A 15,704-nucleotide genomic window follows, 5' to 3' on the forward strand; every position below is an offset into this window, starting at 1 on the left:
TATTTTACAATTTTTACACTTCAAGTTAAGAAACAAAAACAAATTTATTTATTTATTATTTTACTAAGATTATTAGTATTCTTCATGTAATCGGTGGAAATAAATTGATGAGAGAGTTGATATGTATGATTGGGAGCATGTAAAAATAGACAACAATTGATCCTTATAAAATAATAGGTGATTCTTAAAACAAAAATAATGGATTGTTGAATTATTAACTATATTTGTCTACCAACTTGTTTCGGGTCTTTCTTCCTACACCTCCAAACATTTCTTCTGCACCTCCAAATTTTTGTTAAATTTTCAAAATACCTTTTGACCATTTAAAAAAACTCACGGACATCACACCCCCAAAAATACTTCCGGATGTCAACTTCCAAAAGTCAAAATATATTTGACTTCCGGAAGTTAAAATATATCACCGAAAGTCGACTTCCGGAAGTCAAAATATATTATTGAAAGTCGACTTTCGAAAGTCAAAATATATCACCGGAAGTTAACTTCCGGAAGTCAAAAATCATTACCGAAAGTCGACTTCCGGAAATCAAAAAACATTATGGAAGTCAACTTCCGAAGAATTTTTTTGACTTCCGGAAGTCGACTTCTGGGAATATTTTATGACTTCCGATGATGATTTTTGATTTCCGGAAGTCGACTTCCGATGATATATTTTGACTTCCTAAAATTGACTTTCGTGATATATTTTGACTTCCGGAAGTCATATATTTTGACTTCCGAAAGTCGACATAATTTTGGGAGTGTGTTGTCTACGAGTTTTCTTAAATGGTCAAAGGATTTTTTGGGAATTTAAAAAAAGTTTGGAGGTGTAAAAGAAATTTTGGAGGTGCAGGAAGAAAGACCCACTTGTTCCTAGTAGCGTTGATCCGTCCATTTAGGAGTCGTGTGCTGGACTGGCCCAGTCCACTTGAAAAGCGGGCTGAATATTTGACTGGCCCACATATATTTTGGCCTGCATTATACCATGTAATTCACTCTATTGATTCATCATACATTACTGCTGTTGCACCTTTAAGCAAAATACTGTTGACTGAACCCAAAAACTCAGAAGCATAGTTATATAAAACTAAAAAAGTTTGAACTGTCAATGTTGTGGTTTCAACCTATTACAAATTTACAACTTCCAACAAAGCAATGTAAACAATTATTTCTTACATTAAAAATATTTAAGAACTAACATTGGAAGGGGCCGCGCGAACGCAGGCCCCCGCTGTCACAAATTATGATGTAGGCTCTCCCACTTGGGAAGACCTTAGGATGGCACCCTTCCAAAGTGCAATGGAAGTCACCAACCTAGGCCATGGACCTTATTGATCACCCATTGACCCCATCCAGGTAAGTATGTTCAAATGTAGCCAGTTGCTCTTTATTTATACAATGTTGTCAACTGGCATGACTACAACTTGCTCGATGTGGGACTAGATAGGAGAACCATTTACTGCTCTATCTGTCTGTGAGAAGAAACATACAAAGAAACCTGTTTCACCGATTCCACACTACAAATTTGAAAGGAATAAGTGTGTTCCATGAAATAACTCACATACGAGCATATCAGAAAATCCATAAGAAATAGAATGGAATAGAATCATTGTACTTTGTTTCTTGTTTCTTTCGTGTTCACCATAAGTACAATTTATATCACCTTATAAGATTTTTATCATTCATGAAGTATAAGTGAATCTTCTCATAATTTGTATTACCAAAAGAGATAGTTTAGATATCTCATTTTTGCATTCAAGGTAACTATTTTCTTAGGTTTAAAGAATTTCAAGTGGTGGCACCAAGCATCATCCTTCAAGCCCAGCCTAGCCTGATACTACTTTCCATTGATTGCGGCTTTCTTCAATGAAACTTTTCTGAGCTACTTAACCTCAAAGGAGTCGCTCATTCTACATGTCCACCAGGGCTTTAACAATGTAGTGACTTTAACACCCCAACATTGTGATAGAACTACGTCGTTCTCTGACAAGAAAGGATGCCAACAGTGATGGTAAAATAAGTACCAATCGAACTCCAGCACTCGCATTCACCAGAAACATGATTGAGGAGATTAAAAATCTGTCAACTGTTGTCTCAGAGTAGCTACCTGCTCTCTCTTTTTTTTTTTTTCAGGATAAATATTTACACATGTCTAACAATGCTACCTTCATATTCAGGAAAGTATGAAATGTAAATCTTATATTTTCAAATAATAGTAATTGATAAATAATGAATAAAAATACACACAGGAACATTGTAAACCTTTTTTAACCGCAAACAATCATATATATTATATATTTACTTTTATAATTATATGAAAAGCAACAATAAAGATTATCTTTTACTGGATTGCGCGAGTAATAAACTCAATTGATAACCTTATACTGAGAACACTACCCTCTTATCTACTGAATGTTTTCAATATTTTTTTGTACTTAACTTTAGAACACCCATTACTATTTATTACTATTTATTCAGAACGAACCCACAGGAATTTAACAATTTTTACATAACTTTAAAACACCGATTACTGTTTATTCTGCGCGTATCGACAGTAATTTAACCATTTTCAATCAACTCATTATATTACTGTTCATTTTACATATCACACAAGGAAACGAACCTTTAAAGGTTGTGATAAAATGTTACAGTGGCATTAACGAGCTTTTTGAAGGTACAAAGTAAGTGATTTATGCGAGTCGGTGATTAACTGATGCATAAAAAACTATATACAAACATTAATAGTTCCCCGAGCTCCTGACTTTCCATGATATCATTTTATTTTGAAGCTTAGTGTAGGAAATCTTTCATTGGATCATCATGATGGACTTTCTTCATCCTGTATGCCTCCATGTCCTCTTCAGTAACCTCATCGTTCCATCTGACATTATACTTGCGTTTCCTCTCATCTTTCTCTTCCCTCTTCCTTAGATCTTCCTGTGAAACAACGTTACAACGTTTGTATAAATGTCACAATAACTACATCTCAAAAGATTGAATGATACATAAAAATACATTTTACACTAGAAATAGACATCATAATGTAAAGTCATATTTGTTAGAAGAAATTATCAACAAAATTTAGTTTAAATCGAATGTGTCGTGTCCTTGGTAATTAAGGTCGACAGAGTTATTGGCAAAAAAAATATAATTAATTCCAGTGGGTACAAATAAGACGCAGAATGACTACCAAAGACCGAGTACACATACGATAGAATGTCATTTACCTTCTTGAGTGCATCAGCAAGCAATTTCTCATCTAGAACTAAATCATCTGGGACATCAGTACCCCACGTAGCAAGTTTTTTCTCCTCCACGGGTGCAGGATCCTCTGTAGTTCATTGAAAAGATAGTGATTAATAGACATGCTAAATACAATAAACAAAATTTACAAACAAACAGAAATAAGAAAGGAACGAAATAGAGGTAGAGAAACAACGTTTGTTAGCGAACGAACCTGTAGCAGCCTCCTTACGGGCAATATTAGCTTTCATAAGATCACTTGCAGCTTCAGCAGCCTCAATACCAGCGGCACCGGTGCAATAGCTATTTCGAATTGTCTGCTTGCAGCACTTATAGCCCCACTGGTGATCCTTCCACCATGAGCCCCACACAGTTGTGTGGTTGTTAATGTAAATATCTTCTTCATACTTGCTCCTGGGGACTGCTGCTTCCTGTTGGAAACATCAGATAAATAATAATTAAATCTCAAGTAACCATAAAGCAGAATCATTAAAGTCAAAACTAAAATTCAAGGTAAAACACAAACGTTAACAATCATGAAAAATGTCCCACTACCAAGAATATTTAAGATTTATAAGCAAACTACAATGGTACTCTACAGATTTAGAATACAACTCTCACCTGGCCTTTAATTATTCTACCAGCACGATCATACTCAACTTGCATTTCAGTTTGGCCAAGCAGAAGTTCTCTTGGAGGCTTGTTCTCATCAGCAGCATTGCCATACTTCTCAATAATGGTTTTCTTTGTTTGATGCTTCAGCTCCTCACTTCGGATAAGGAAACTTTTATGGACTAATTCAGCTTGTGATGGGGCCGCTTGCATGTGAACATCTTGCCCCTTTTCAAATGCTTCCCAAGCATGGATGTTCAACTCCTTAAATTCCAAAGCTTGCCCGCTATTTCTATATTGGTTATCACCCTACAGTACGAAAGCAGGTTCAGTCTAAATACAAGATCCCATATAGCAGTAGAAACAAGTTACAATGTTCCAAATTTTCATTCAAGACAAGTTACCCCATAAAACTTTTCATTTGGATCTGCATCTGGAAGTGGATCCTCTCGCATGGATCTGGTCTTGGGATCATAATGTGCTGAATTGACATCAAGATTAAGAAGATATTTTGCAGTATCTTCTCGAATACGTAGATTCCTGTAGGAAAAAATAGTTCAGCTCCAATTCATCTAATATAAATAATGAAATAACCTTAAATATAACCAATTAAACTGAAAAGATATATTAAAATGATGGTAACATAAAAATTACCTCACAGTTCCTGTACTTCCACCACCTGTTGTACGCACACGCTTCTCAACCTTTGCAAAGTCCATTTGTTTGCTCTCATCAACCTTTGCCTCATCTACCCTTAGATCATCTTCCTCTTCATCCTCATCACTTGCAGCATCCTCACCATTTTGGTTGCTCTTCTCCAATTTCTTAAGTTGTTGTTCTTTCAGGTACTTCTTCCGTGCTTCATCTCTAGCTTCATACCTCTCAATGACTCGAGCATAAGTTGACGCATCATAACCATTCCATCTGTCCCGTTTTCCATCATAGTCGAGCTCAAAAGTTTCTATCTTTTCATCAGGGGCAATGTGAGTGTTTGTCCATTTTGCTCCCACTTTTCGTGGTCTTTCCATACATGACTTCACATCATGGGTCATAGCTCCACAACTGTAACAAGAAGATTGGAGTGGTCCATAAATAAATTCAAAGACAAGCCTGGTTGTCAAATAGTTTACAGGATTTGAAAGATAATATTTAGAAAACATGTCTTAATAGCCAAACATATCAAACAACATATTCACGTACTCATAATTAATGAAGTTATAAGGTAAAAACATAAATACTAAGTCATCTGTTATGCTATATACAGTCCCACTCCCAGCCATTTTCGTCTAGTTTAAATAACAATAGAAAACTAATTAAATATTCAGACTTCGAAAACCTAAAATACACATTGACTAGCAGCACCAAGAACCCAGTCAAAAGTTGCACCTGGAAACCTCTTAAGTTCAAGAGTAGAATCAACTGATTATGCGAGTGTTTACCTAAACACGTTGCTTTGAGAGAGAATTTACATGCAAGTAAACGTCGCATTTATTTATTGTCTTATAACCAATACTAGTAAAAGTTTAATCAAGAGTTTTGTCAGACAAGAAGTATGTACATACATTAAACACAGAGAAAATGCTCAAAAATATTTGTCAAATAAAGATCACTTACTTTTCGCATGCGCCTTTCCTATACTTGTCAGCCTGATGGATTTTAGCACCTCTATCGTACCATGATTTGGTGTAATTGGGATCAGATTTCCATTTTCTTTGATGTTTCAAACTCTACAAGCATAACAATAGGACAAAAAGAAAATGTTAACTTTTATACATCAAACATCCCAAATTCCTTCCGATCTCAATAACTCTAAAGAGTAGAGACACTTACAGGTCTCTCGGCATTAAGATACCAAGGCGCAGATGACATATACTGGGGAATATGAGGATTGATTTCCTTCCCATCCTCATCAAGTTCAGCTGGCGCAAGCCCCGCTTTTCGTGCCTCCTCCAACTCAATCTGTTTGCGATGGTCCTCCCTGGACTTAAATGCCACTGAAATTCATGCCAAAAAACTTTAAACAACATTGAGGTATATAAGGTATAATGAGACGAACATAGTTATGTTTAAAATTCAATTAAAATTAAAAAGTGAAAATTGAAGAATTGTGCAAACAGTCTCAAACCAATCAACCTAAGAGCTATGAAGCCCCGGTACTTCAAATTTAAACAGATATCCGAATCCAATTCTGAAACTCCCAACAATACTAAACTAGTCTGAGAAAAAAAAAAAACTCACTCTCTCTAAACCTTGCCAAAATACTTGTTTCTATCATCTATTAATTCAAAACATGATGAGTAACGATTAATAGATATGAATTGTAATCTACAAGTAGTTAAATCAGGAAATTCCCAAATATAAATCGTAAATCAGGAAATTGTAACACGGATAGTAAGATCCTACATATCTTATGAAATTGATATTCACACAAATAGATTGAATTGGAGTGAGACTAAAAGGAGTTTGGAAGTTGATCAACAGTTTTCTCGTTCACAAAAGAGAGGGGAGTCACTGAATTTTTACTTTTTCACTGCAGTAAAAATTCCCAAAGAGTCTCTTTTATTTTTGGCCAGTTTCCAGAGTCATCTACTAATGGCTTAAAATGTTTTCAACCAAAATGGACTAATGTTTTGAAACGGGTACAAGTGTGGGCATTGATATCAGAAACCCTAGAAAATGAAAATATGGGTTTTGGAAGGGAGAGGATAGTACCTGAAGCGGTAGCCATGCTGTGAAGTACGCAGAAAGGAATTGAAGATCAAAGATGAAAACGAAGAAAATGATCAAAAGCTTCTATCTTTTCACCACCACCGAACTTCCGCCGAAACTCCGAAGCACCACCACAGCCTCTGTACGCGGGTTCACAACATTGCTTACAAATGAGACTCGATATTCTTGATTGAGCACAAAAGGAAGGAGAATAGATCAGAGGAGAAAGCGAAGGACAATACAAAAGCTTGCAGATGATTGGGATCAAGACCACCGCAGAAAACGAAAACTTTCGTAACCCTATATATCTATAATCTAATGTAATCTAATATATCTGGTATCTAATATCTATATTAATATATTAATAGGGGATTCTTCTTTTTTTTTTCATTTATCAAAATAATGATTTTACCCTTTAAATATAACTTATTTATTTATTTGCATCTATATCTTTGATCTATATCTATAATAATAAAGGATAATAAAAGAGATTTCTCTTTTTTGTGTCCACATTTCATAATATCCGTTTTATCTTTAGTTATTTTAAAAATTAATTATTTTATAAATAATTTACTTTTAATCATTTTTCTACAAATTTTTTTATCTTAAATTATTATTTAAAATTTTTTTACATATTTTTTTTAATTTTATATTTAACAACTATTTTAAAAATTATATATTTGTTATTAATATTAAATTTCTTAAAAATTAAAAAATACGAATGCACAATAACAACAAAGACAATAGCGCCTGTATGTTCCCTAGTATCTATAAGAAGAAAATATTAGTACAATTTAAAATCCATAAATACTTATAAATCACATTTTGACACTTAATATATTTTTTGATATTTTTGTCATTTTATGTGTAAATAGTAAATCACTGACGAACAATAAATTTTTCCTTTTATAGTGCTCTTTTATTATAAGTTTTTTTCTTCCAAAATAAAAATTGATTATTATTATTAGTACTAGCATTTTTAAATTTTTTAGAAATTTAAGATAATAACAAAATATATAATTTTTAAAATAGTTGTTAAATATAAAATTAAAAAAAGTAAGATATGTAAAAATAAAATTTAAATAATGAGATTTGTAGAGAAGTGATTAAAAGTAAATTATTTATAAAATAATTAATTTTTAAAATAACTAAGGGTAAAGCGGGTATTATTAAATGTGGATACAAAATGAGGAATCCCCTTTATTATTTATACAAAATGAGGAATCCCCTTTATTATTTACTAGCGTAACACAGGCGCTATCGCGCGCCTGTGTGTATGTATTTTTTAAATATGCGTGATAATACATATATTATAATTATATTTATTAAAAATAAAGTGAAATATATCAGAACAGATAAAAGAATAAGCATTGATAAATAAAGAAGAAGCAAAACATCTGATTTTATAAAAAAATTGTAAAAATAATGGTCAATTTTTAAAAATTTAATAAATTATTATATTTAAAGGGTAAAATCGGTATTTTGAAAAGTGAACACAAAAAAGAGAATCCCCTTTATATATTGTTATAGATTATTATAATTATAATATTATTATATATAATATATATATATATATAATATATAATATATATATATATATATATATATATATTATAGAATAGATAGATATAGATATTTGTATTATTATTATTATTAGGATTTATATTATTATTTTAGTATATTATCATAAAATAATATAATTATTTAATTATATTATAAATGATTTTATGTTTCTATGACACATCTATATAATTGTAATAGTTACGTAGATATTTTTTTAATTTATTTAAACAAGTTCATTTTTAATTATATTATTTTTTAAAAAAAAAATTCGTGAGTCACATACAAGTTTTGTAAGAAAAGTACAGTTCAAATATCATTTTGTTTATTGTTTACACCAAATACGCATAATCTCTCACAAAACTCAATTTGTAACTTCACTTTAATTTCTATTATAAATAAATATTTCATGATATATTTTTTTAAACTATTATCAGAACACCACAAAATTTTCTATACATGATATTTTTGTATTGAAAGACAACAGTATATATTTACTTTGCGATTCCCTTTAACTACAATTTATAATTGTAAGTTTGGATTGTGGAACAAAATTTTAAGAATTTTGGAATCAACTTAATTATATTAAGCTATTTTATGATTTTAATTACAACAATAAGATAACTAAATAAATTCGTTAAGGACAACGCACATCAATTGAATAAATAATAATCAAATAAAAGTGTTATATAAAAAAAATAAAAATTACGTACATATACCATTTTAAATAAAAAAATGTTAAAACAAAGTTCTAGAGTATTTTCTTTTTGTTGTTCGATTTTTTCAATTTTATTTTATGTGAAACTTAAATTCGTATTTAAATTTCTAATAATTTTTTACGAATACTTTTTACTTGTATAATTGTTTATTTTAACAAGACATACCATTAGTTAGAAAGACGTTTTATACAAATACATATAAATACATATAAGTTAATTGTGAAAACTAACCAAACTACGATATCAATTATAAATCTTTTAAAGACGAATTACTAGATAAACAAAACATAAATCAAATATGCACCATGAAATTATTAAGAGAAGGGTGACCATGACCTCCCACAATTTTAATTTGTTTATATTATATATATATATATATATATATATATATATATATATTAATTATTTTCAATTTTTTAATCAAAGTTAAAGTTGAATGAGGTATCTTTTTATTTATTTTATAAAACATAACATTTAATGTTAATAAATAATAAAACATAAAATCAAAATTTAGTGAAGAATACAAATATTTATTAAGATATTTATTATTATTATTATTTTGTATTTGTATAGTTTTCATAAATTATACTTATCTCACACTCTCATATATTTTCTTTTTATTTGAAAAATAAAAAATAAAAACTTATTTTTTTTATTTTTATTTTTCATTTGTTCTTTTTAATATTTGTGAAGAAAAAAAAGTAAATATCTTTTTGATAATGAAATATTAAGATAATAAATTTAAGTATTTTTCTTTGTTTGTTGTTAAGTTTCAATTTTAAGTATATTTTTTAATTTGATGAAGTTATTTTTACTTCCTAAAAAGGAGACCTTCGGTTTTATAATTTTTAACTAAACATTAAATAAAGTCAAATAGTTATCAGATGCAAAGTTAGGAGTATCTTTGAGGTGAGAAGTGAAAAACAACGTCTTAAAGTTGTGAGCAAAATGAATATATGATTTGACATGACCAAAAATAAACAAATTTGTGAATTTTTATTTTTATTGTTTTACCTTTAACCCTTATTTAATGTATCACAAATTACAGACTTACGCCTTTTAAAAAAAATACAAAATTCCAATACTTATTGTGAATGTTATAATATACCAAAGTAGTTTATAAACTTTGTTTTTTCTCAACTAACCGAAATATAATTTTAAAAATAAAACTGCGAGTGTTGAATCGATATCGAATTAGTCGATATATGATGCAAATGTCAATAAAATTAAGATCAAAATAGAAAATAATAATGCAGCACTCGAAGTATATACATACCAGTCAAACCAAATTCTTTAAACTTTAATTTGATTTACGAACAAAATTCATTGCTCAAGACCCATTTAATTGAACATTGAGATTTGACTATTAAAAAAAAAATACTATTTCGATTTAGCTGTTTAATTAAATAAATAAAACTGAGTTAGTAATTATCGAAGAAATCTTAATAACTGTTGACTAAGTGGATTTATTTTTCTATTGAAAAAAAGCTTGGAATTAGGTACCACATATTTATTTAAAATTAAGAAAGAAAAAACAAGAAAGACTTTAGAGATTGCTTAGGGTTAAGGGAGCTGAACTAAAAGCACCAACCAAAGCTTTTGATTTTGGCTCTTCCATCCACTTTCAAATAATATATATGAAAATCAACATAAAAAAAAATAATATTCTAACTTTCAATTCAACAAGTTTCTTAAATAATAACCAAACTCAGACTATATAAAAGTTAAAAGAATATTTAATGTAGAAAAGGAAAAGAAAGAAAGAGTACTGGACACAAAAATTCAGGAATATATGCAAAGATTGATATGAGGGAAAAAGAAATACATCAATGGCATAAATTCCCAGGGCAACAAAAAAAAGCTACCTCCCTGATATTGCTATCATGATTAGTATATTTTATTTTCTAAATAACTATATAAATTGTTATTTATATTATCTTATTTTGTATTTATTATTTATTAATTCTAAAAAAAAAAGAAAAAATAATGCCCAACATAATGATTGATAAATCTCTATTTTTTGGCCGAAACTGCTGAGAGGCATTTTTGGTTTATTATTTCAGAAAACTCAAGTGCGAATCGCCTCTACTGAAGAAGAGGGAGGGTCCTCAAAACGGCGTAAGAAACCGCTGAAACGCTCCTCTTTCGTCTTTCCGCTCTTCTCTCTCTCTGGTGTGGCTCTTGGTTTCGTCAAAAGGTGTGGGTGGGTCGGTGTCATAGCCAAAAGATGTGTTTTTTTTTGTACCCAAAACCATGTTATGCTCCCAATTTCAAAATTACTTGTTGTTTTTTCCTTTCCCTCCTCAATTACTAGATATTAATTGCTGTTGTTGTTACTGTTCAAGCTCTGGAGGTCTTCACTGTGAATTCCTCTTCTTCAGCGTTTATTTCGGATCGTTCTGACTTTTGCAGTGAGCTATATGTTTTCTTTATTTCGGATTTTTGGTTTCTTTCTGTCTTTGTCTGAATTTTTTTTTTTAAAATTGTGTCAAATTTATTGGATCATTTCCGAGGCCCTTTTCAATTTTGGGGAATATCATTTTTGTTTTTCTTTTTGTTTTTTGTGTCGCCAGTGATTTTAGGTTGGTACGATATCCGTGATGAGAGTAGAATATCATTTTTTTGAAACAATAATGGTCTTCTTACTTCCCCTCTTCCTGTATATTCTACTGTTATGAAATTTCTGTGTTCATCACTATCAATATTCTATTGTTTAGATCGTATATGAAGTTTATTTCTGTCTTGAAGTGGTTCATTGTAGCATCACGATCAATATTCTATCGTTTTCATTCTAAATTTTATTTTGGTCTTTCTCTTGTGTTCATTTTATTTGGGGTTTTTGATTTGGAATTTTGTTTAACCTGACCAGGATTATTACTGGTTGAGTAACAGTGAATAACGATTTTTTGGGTCATGCTTTTGACTGTCATATTATTGTTCGTTGCAATTGATGGTCTGCCTTATTTATTTATTTATTATTGTTCCAGGTATAGTGCTGTGTCAACGAGTGAATCGTTGTATTTGTTGATGCATTCGGTGGTTATGTTGGTGTAAGAAACTAAGAACTGCTGCTACTTCACGATGGGTGCTGCTTGTTGTGTTGCTGCCAGAGACAAAACTATACAAAGTGGATCAACCAGTGACATTTTGCACCGAAACGTTCGGTGTTCTCCAACATGGAGCTTTCGGTGGGATCACCGAGGGCGTGTAGCTGGTGAAGATACTTCTATAAATTGGTTTTCTGATGGTATTAGCAGAAATGATGGATCGGAGAATAAAAATGAATCAGCATATGTTTCAGAGGACGGAAGTCCATTGCAGAATTATCAACGGAAAAGATTCCAACAGTCTCCAATTTCGGAAGCAACTGCTGTACGTGGGAGAAATTCAACATCAGGTAACTCTTCGGAATTTTCCCTTTTGGTTTTAAACATTAACCGACTTGGGTTGGACTTTTCTAGAACTGGCTGTTCTCTCGGTTTTTTCATAGTTTATTCTCTACCCTTATATCGATCGAGACGTGTGAGAGATATGAAATTCTAGTACATATCTGAAACTTGGAGATATGTATTCTCACGTATTTTTGTGTCCAAAGCAATCAGATTCAGATATAAGGACAAATTGAAAATTAGCATAAAGTCTGGTTTCTTAAATGGATAGTTCTGTAAAGGCTAAAATTTCTGTCTCTATGAATGAGATGACGGAAACTGACATCGCAAAGTAAGAGCAGAAACCACAGAACTATCAATTGTTTTTTATTTATTTTTCACATTGTTGCAGTAGCAAATATAGAGGGGTTAGATTAAATGGTTATTTAAATTTGATGGCACCGTTAATCTTATAAGAGAAATGAACTGCTAGGAATTTAGATTTGTCAGCGCTAATCATTGTTTAAAGATAAACCATACACACAATAATCCAGAAGGGAATCGAAAAGTGAAAAGATGGTAATGGTAGAGCATCATCTTTGTTTATTCTGAAACTTGTATGAGATTTAGTTAAATACTTCCAGCTTTTGAGATTCAGAAACCAGGTTTTCAATTAGTGTTAGATTTATCCGGTTCATCCCTTTTTTTCGGACAGGAAGTTTTGGTGATAGTTTGTAAAAAGTATTTAGTTAAATATCGTCGGAAGTCACCAAAATATTGAAAAATTCTTACTGTATCCGTGTCCCTACAAAAGTTGAAGGTGGCTATTCAATCATTTGTGGTCAATCTCCTTGCCTCAGGAAACACTGGAGATCATCCTTTAAAATTATCTATATTTTCTAATAAATATTTTGTTTCTATTTCTTCCGAGGGTTCTACAAAACGTTAAAGGTGGGAAAAGTTCCTTTGTCATGCATTTTCTATCTTCAAGTAGTTATACTGAAGGAAATCAAATCAGGAAAGAATTCTTAACACCAGACTTACTCAATTTAGCTTTTAGTTCAGGATATTGAAGTTTTTTGGTCATTTAGATAGGGTAGGTGAATTTTAATCAGTACTTCTTCCTATAGAACCCGGGAATATAATTTAGGCAACTAAGAAAATAAGTATGATGAATAAGGTGGTTTTGTATTGCTTATTTTGAATCTTATTAGAATATTATTATTACACTTTAAATTTAACTAATCCGGGTTTACTATTATTCTGTCATTTGATTCTTCTACACTGTCTGACAAGGTTATTTGTGATTATTGCAGACCAATCTTTTTCAGGGACTGTTTCTACGGAAGTGAGTGTGGAACAGGTGAGGTTATATTAATGAATGTGTGTTTAAGGGTGGTGTATTTAGTGAGAAGACATTTTCTTTTGAGTTAAAAAAAAATGAATATTGACATTAGATCTTATCATCAACGCTCAAGATGAAAATGCGTGTTGTAAGTTTTTTTAGAAGTCACCCGACTTTAAGTCTAGAACATCCTTGTATATCTGTATGATTTTTTATTTACTCTTTCACTCATTAAAATATGACCCTTTTACTATATATGCGCTCCCCACCACAACCACAACCACACACATGCACACACACATACTTGAAACGTATGTTTCTTCTTTGTAGCAATTCCTAATAATGAATCACACTCTAGGTGAATGGGCTGGTGGAATCATCAACAATATCTTGTCCATCTCCCACAAAACCATCACTGCCTTCAACATCACTATCAACATCTCCTCTATCATCCCAGTGTCACATACCTCCCTCAAACTTGACCCCTGTAAGGTGGCCCTGCCATTCCCCAGGATACCGATTATCACAGCAAGCTTCTGATAGCCGAATTCCAGCAGTCAAGTCACCCAGCAGCTTCTCTCTGTCTGAAGAAAGGCCGGTATTTCCTTCATGGAACAATGATGTGGGTATGCGCTCGCATGGTGGATCTTCAGATGGTTGGTCCATACCTGGTTTTTCTGAGTTGATGGGAACTCCTCACAGAGAAAGGTGGTCATTTGATAGTGAGTCCTTTGGTTTTAACCGTGAAAGATTAGTTAGATCTGGTAGTTGGTTTTCAGCTTCATCAGTTGATTTGCAATCATGTGGAATTTGCTCAAAACTTCTAGCGGAGAAGTCTTCTTGGAGCACTCAAAAGATAATTGCGAGTAATGATCTTTCTGTAGTTTCTGTACTTATCTGCGGACATGTCTATCATGCTGAATGTTTGGAGAGAATGACATCTGATATCAATAAGTATGATCCAGCTTGTCCAGTTTGCACTTTCGGTGAAAAACAAACTATGAAGTTGTCTGCAAAGGCCCTGAAAGCTGAAATGGATTTGAAGGCTAGAAACAATAAATCAAAGAATCGGATTGTGGACAGTGATATTGACGATGATTCTGTTGTGTTTGATCACTTTAAAGGGAGAGGGTTTAGAGGTAAAGGTCCTAGGAATGACTCCAGTTCCAGCAGGAGAAGCTCCTTTGGGAAACCTTTTTTGCGGCGACACTTTTCCTTTGGATCAAAGGGTCCCAGATCCATGTTAGATAATCACCCTACAAGAAAGAAGGGTTTCTTTTGGGCCAAATCTAGCAAGGAATAAGGTGCTTCTTGTTTGTTGGGAGGTCGGTGGCTTTATCTTTCTTTCTTTTCTTGCATGTATATGTTTACCTGTAGCATCTTTTTAGTGTCTTTATCTTCCATCTATGGCATGCTTATGTTTATGAGTAGCATCTTTAGCTTATGCCATGCATTGTAATGAAGAAATGTGGTATAGCTGTCAAGTTATTGTACTTAAAAGGTTCTTCTGCACGGTACACTGGAAATCTTAAGTAATTCTTCTGTACTTAAAACTTTTTTTTTTCACTTTCTTTATAGCAGGTTCCATTATTGATCATCTGTGCATCCTCTAAAGGTTTAGGAAAAGACAAGATGCAATTCATGCTTTCGGAGTGCGTCTGTATACACTAATCTGCAATTTCAACTGGATAAGAAGTTGAAGTTACTCTGTAAGAAGACATAGAGAAGTATATGAGAGACATACAGACGTAAAAAGTAGTGTTTGTCCCAAGGGTCTTTCTGCAATGTGTACAGGTTGATTTGTTTATTGCATGGATATAATTCTTATATCCAAATGATGTTCTGTTGTCCATGGTTCTGCTCATATGTAATGTAAAACATTAGCCCTTCGGCGTTTCCGAAGTTGGGCAATGATTTTCACAGATTGATAGGCAATACCAAATAGCTGGATCGTCTTTAGTTGGTTGCTTTCAATGAAAGAGCAGTTTCAGGATAGCCTATTGTCGAATTAGTGTTTTTTGTAGTTAGCGGATCGAATCATATGTATACATTATTCTGATGTGTTGGCTTTAATGAAAGAACGTTTTCAGCATAGCATCCTGTTCGATTAATGGTTTTTTGTCGGTAGCAAATTGAATTATATGCATAGAG

The 15,704-nt window shown here is 31.9% G+C and overlaps 2 protein-coding genes and 1 non-coding gene across 6 annotated transcripts; 1 reads left to right on the forward strand and 2 right to left on the reverse strand.

Moving 5' to 3' along the window:
* Nucleotides 1-1,200: 1,200 nt before the first annotated feature.
* LOC114164902 (U1 spliceosomal RNA) lies at nt 1,201-1,361 on the reverse strand. The gene has a single exon (XR_003599637.2). It is a non-coding gene; the product is annotated as a U1 spliceosomal RNA (small nuclear RNA).
* Nucleotides 1,362-2,555: 1,194 nt separating this feature from the next.
* LOC114163908 (pre-mRNA-splicing factor SLU7-like) lies at nt 2,556-6,850 on the reverse strand. The gene is made up of 9 exons (XM_028048294.2): nt 6,565-6,850; nt 5,683-5,846; nt 5,467-5,579; nt 4,507-4,914; nt 4,257-4,392; nt 3,862-4,161; nt 3,455-3,671; nt 3,225-3,328; nt 2,556-2,934 (listed from the first exon to the last, which is right to left on the reverse strand). Exons 1-9 carry the CDS (start codon nt 6,578-6,580, stop codon nt 2,788-2,790), a joined length of 1,605 nt encoding a protein of 534 aa, XP_027904095.1. The 5' UTR covers nt 6,581-6,850; the 3' UTR covers nt 2,556-2,787.
* Nucleotides 6,851-10,807: 3,957 nt separating this feature from the next.
* Nucleotides 10,808-15,647, forward strand: LOC114163358 (RING/U-box superfamily protein). 4 transcript variants are annotated; one of them, XM_028047624.2, is made up of 5 exons: nt 10,808-10,958; nt 11,828-12,237; nt 13,525-13,571; nt 13,912-14,878; nt 15,135-15,647. In XM_028047624.2, the coding sequence occupies exons 2-4, from the start codon at nt 11,922-11,924 to the stop codon at nt 14,854-14,856; spliced, it is 1,308 nt and encodes a 435-aa protein (XP_027903425.1). In that variant the 5' UTR covers nt 10,808-10,958; nt 11,828-11,921; the 3' UTR covers nt 14,857-14,878; nt 15,135-15,647. The 4 variants fall into 4 exon arrangements, with proteins under 4 accessions (XP_027903425.1, XP_027903423.1, XP_027903422.1 ...); XM_028047622.2 differs by having other exon boundaries at nt 10,852-11,037; nt 15,132-15,647; XM_028047621.2 differs by having other exon boundaries at nt 10,852-11,037.
* Nucleotides 15,648-15,704: the final 57 nt, after the last annotated feature.

The sequence above is a fragment of the Vigna unguiculata genome, chromosome 9 (assembly GCF_037176805.1).
Source record: "Vigna unguiculata cultivar grain cowpea cultivar isolate G323 ecotype 2 chromosome 9, ASM3717680v1, whole genome shotgun sequence".
In the NCBI taxonomy this organism is placed as follows: Eukaryota; Viridiplantae; Streptophyta; class Magnoliopsida; order Fabales; family Fabaceae; genus Vigna; species Vigna unguiculata.

What these genes read in the sequence shown, in the direction of transcription:
- LOC114163908 (XM_028048294.2), bottom strand. An exon ending in AGGAAAGGCGCATGCGAAAA is followed by an intron (nt 4,915 to 5,466) that starts GTAAGTGATCTT and finishes TTCTTGTTACAG; the next exon opens with TTGTGGAGCTATGACCCATG. An exon ending in CAAATGAAAAGTTTTATGGG is followed by an intron (nt 4,162 to 4,256) that starts GTAACTTGTCTT and finishes TTCGTACTGTAG; the next exon opens with GGTGATAACCAATATAGAAA.
- LOC114163358 (XM_028047624.2), top strand. Translation starts at nt 11,922, where the DNA reads ATGGGTGCTGCTTGTTGTGTTGCTGCCAGAGACAAAACTATACAAAGT. An exon ending in TGGGAGAAATTCAACATCAG is followed by an intron (nt 12,238 to 13,524) that starts GTAACTCTTCGG and finishes TGATTATTGCAG; the next exon opens with ACCAATCTTTTTCAGGGACT. An exon ending in CGGAAGTGAGTGTGGAACAG is followed by an intron (nt 13,572 to 13,911) that starts GTGAGGTTATAT and finishes ATCACACTCTAG; the next exon opens with GTGAATGGGCTGGTGGAATC.